The 2,927-nt window shown below is 54.9% G+C and overlaps 1 protein-coding gene across 1 annotated transcript; it reads left to right on the forward strand.

Moving 5' to 3' along the window:
* Positions 1-595: 595 nt before the first annotated feature.
* Positions 596-2,027, forward strand: Fgf21 (fibroblast growth factor 21). Its single transcript, XM_005366786.1, has 3 exons — positions 596-830; positions 910-1,013; positions 1,737-2,027. The coding sequence occupies exons 1-3, from the start codon at positions 596-598 to the stop codon at positions 2,025-2,027; spliced, it is 630 nt and encodes a 209-aa protein (XP_005366843.1).
* Positions 2,028-2,927: the final 900 nt, after the last annotated feature.

Here is a 2,927-nt window from a genome sequence, read left to right on the forward strand (position 1 = left end):
CAGGAGTGCAGACCCCAGCCTCCTCCCTCAGACCCCAGCTTCCTCCCTCAGACTCAGGAGTGCAGACCCCAGCCCTTCTTCCTCAGACCAAGGAGTGCAGACCCCAGCCCTCCTCCCTCAGACCCCAGCCCTCCTGCCTCAGACCCCAGTCTCCTCCCTCAGACCCAGGGCCCATGCCCAGTCCTCCTCCCTCAGACCCCAGCCTCCTCCCTCAGACCCAGGAATGCAGACCCCAGCCCTCCTCCCTCAGACCCCTGTTGGAAAGACCCCCCCCATTGCATCATCCGTCCAGGCAGCCCTGGCCACGGTGGAATTCAGGTTTCTGCCAAGTGTGTCAAATATCACGCGTCAGGAGTGAGGAGGGCACATGGGCGGGCCTGTCTGGGTATAAATTCTGGTACTTCTGCGTTCAGCAGACAGCCTTAGTGTCTTGTCAGCTGGAGAGTCAACAGGAGACACAGGCATTTGCTCTGCCTAAGCCCCAGTTTGAACTGGAATCTGCTTTGCTGGGGCACCCAGTTCAGAAGCCAATTCCAGACAACCGTTCCTCGGCCGCCTGCTTGCGAGGGGCTCTCTCTAGAGGAGTGTGTTATTGATGAACTGGATGAGACCCGGAGTTGGGGTCCCGGGACCATGGGTCCCTCTGCTGACTGTCTTCCTGCTGGGGGTCTGCCAGGCACACCCCATCCCTGACTCCAGCCCCCTCCTCCAGTTTGGGGGTCAAGTCCGGCAGAGGCACCTCTACACAGATGACGACCAGGGCACTGAAGCCCACCTGGAGGTCAGGGAGGATGGCACAGTGGTAGGCGCCACACTCCGCAGCCCAGAAAGTGAGTGTGGGGAGCAGACCAGGGTCTTGGGGTCTCCTAGGTCTAGACAGAGCCTGAGTGCCTTTGTTTTGCCCCACAGGTCTCCTGGAGCTCAAAGCCTTGAAGCCAGGGGTCATTCAAATACGGGGTGTCAAGGCCTCTAGGTTTCTTTGCCAACAGCCAGATGGAGTCCTGTACGGATCGGTGAGTCCCTTCTGTGGTCCTCTTAGGGCCCATGCTTAAAGCCAGTGCATGGTCAGTTTGCTCTACCTTGGCCCCACCTGTTGTCTGTGCTGGCAAGAGGAGAAAACTGAGGCCCAGGCAGATCACCACTGGCCTTGGAGAGGCCAGGTGTCAGAACTGTAACCTTGGACGCTCCCATAGGCTCTGCTACTGCTGACAGTGGGACATTCTCATGCCCATGACCAATAAGTGACATGACTGGAGGTGGTGGGCAGACCGCCAGCTAGACACAGAAAAGTTGAGGGAGGATGCTGGGCCTGAACCTGCTAGCCTGTGAATAGGGAGGGCTGAGTCTGGGGCCCCAGTGTGAGGGGACTTGGTCCAGGTCTAGACCCTGAGTCTGAAGGGGGAGTCTGGGGCTGGACCCTGAGTCTGAAGGGGGAGTCTGGGGCTGGACCTTGAGTCTGAAGGGGGAGGCTGGGGCTGGACCTTGAGTCTGAAGGGGGAGTCTGGGGCTGGACCTTGAGTCTGAAGGGGGAGCCTGGGGCTGGACCTTGAGTCTGAAGGGGGAGCCAGGGGCTGGACCTTGAGTCTGAAGGGGGAGCCAGGGGCTGGACCCTTGAGTCTGAAGGGGGAGTCTGGGGCTGGACCTTGAGTCTGAAGGAGTCTAGGACTGGACCCTTGAGTCAGGGCTTGGCAAATGGAAATGTACCATGGGTCTCTGACTTTTTCCTTTGTCCCCAGGTTCACTTCGATCCTGAGGCCTGCAGCTTCAGGGAGCTGCTTCTGGAGGATGGATACAACGTCTACCAGTCTGAAGCCCATGGCCTGCCCCTGCGCCTGCCCAAGAGCTACTCTCCAAGCCAGGGCCTAGCAGCCTGGGGACCTGTGCGTTTTCTGCCTCTGCCAGGCCAGCTCCACCAACCGCAGGAGCCACCAGGGTTCCTGGCCCCTGAGCCCCCCGATGTGGGCTCTTCCGACCCCCTGAGCATGGTGGGGCCTTTGCAGGGCCGAAGCCCCAGCTATGTTTCTTGAGACTTCCTGATTCTGGGGATGGATCTGTTTGGGGTTCTTCTATTTATTAGGGGTATTTATCTTATTTATTTATTTTAAATTTTTCTTACTTGGGGTAATAAATAGTTTGAGAGAAAACTATGTGTTTGGGAAGAACCGAAACATGTTTCCTGTGTTTCTTTGACTGTGAGACCCTTAAGGTGCCACCCCACACTGGGCACAACATTCTTGGCAGCACAGCCTGTAGAAGCGGCTCAGAACTGTTCATCAAAACTGCCTAAGCATGGAGACTTTTGTTTTTGTTTTGTGGGCCACTGCCACCACGTAATCTCATGAGAGAGGTAGCTTTTTTGATAATGCTCGACATTATACACTATTTTCACTTGTGTAAGTATGGGGAGCCTGTGTGTGTGGTAGGGTAAAGGACAACTTTCAAGGTCAATTCTCACCAGCCGCCAAGCGGTGGTGGTGCACGCCTTTAATCCCAGCACTGGAGAGGCAGAAGCAAGTGGATGCCTGCTAGTTCGAGTTTAGCCTGGTCCACTGAGCGAGTTCTAGGCAGCCAGAGCAGTTACACAGAGAAAACAAACAAAAAGAGTCAATTCTCTTCTTGCACCAGTGGTTCCGGTAGTTCTAGCTCGGCATCAAGCTCGACACCAAGAGCCTTTGCCATGAGCTCTACTGTGGAACCAATCATCAGCCATCCCAACGTGCTATTCTAAAACCTCCTCAGGTTCTTAGGGGCTATGATGCTTTTTATTTTGTTTTGAGTCACGGTCTTACTATGTAGCCCTCGCCACCCTGTAACTTACAATGTAAACCACAGGGCTGACTTCAAAATCACACTGACCTACTTGCCTCTGCTTCCATAGTGCTGGGATTTTTTTTTTACTTTTTTTTTACTTTTTTTTTTTTTTTTTT

This window comes from Microtus ochrogaster, unplaced genomic scaffold (genome assembly GCF_000317375.1).
Source record: "Microtus ochrogaster isolate Prairie Vole_2 unplaced genomic scaffold, MicOch1.0 UNK14, whole genome shotgun sequence".
Taxonomy (NCBI): Eukaryota; Metazoa; Chordata; class Mammalia; order Rodentia; family Cricetidae; genus Microtus; species Microtus ochrogaster.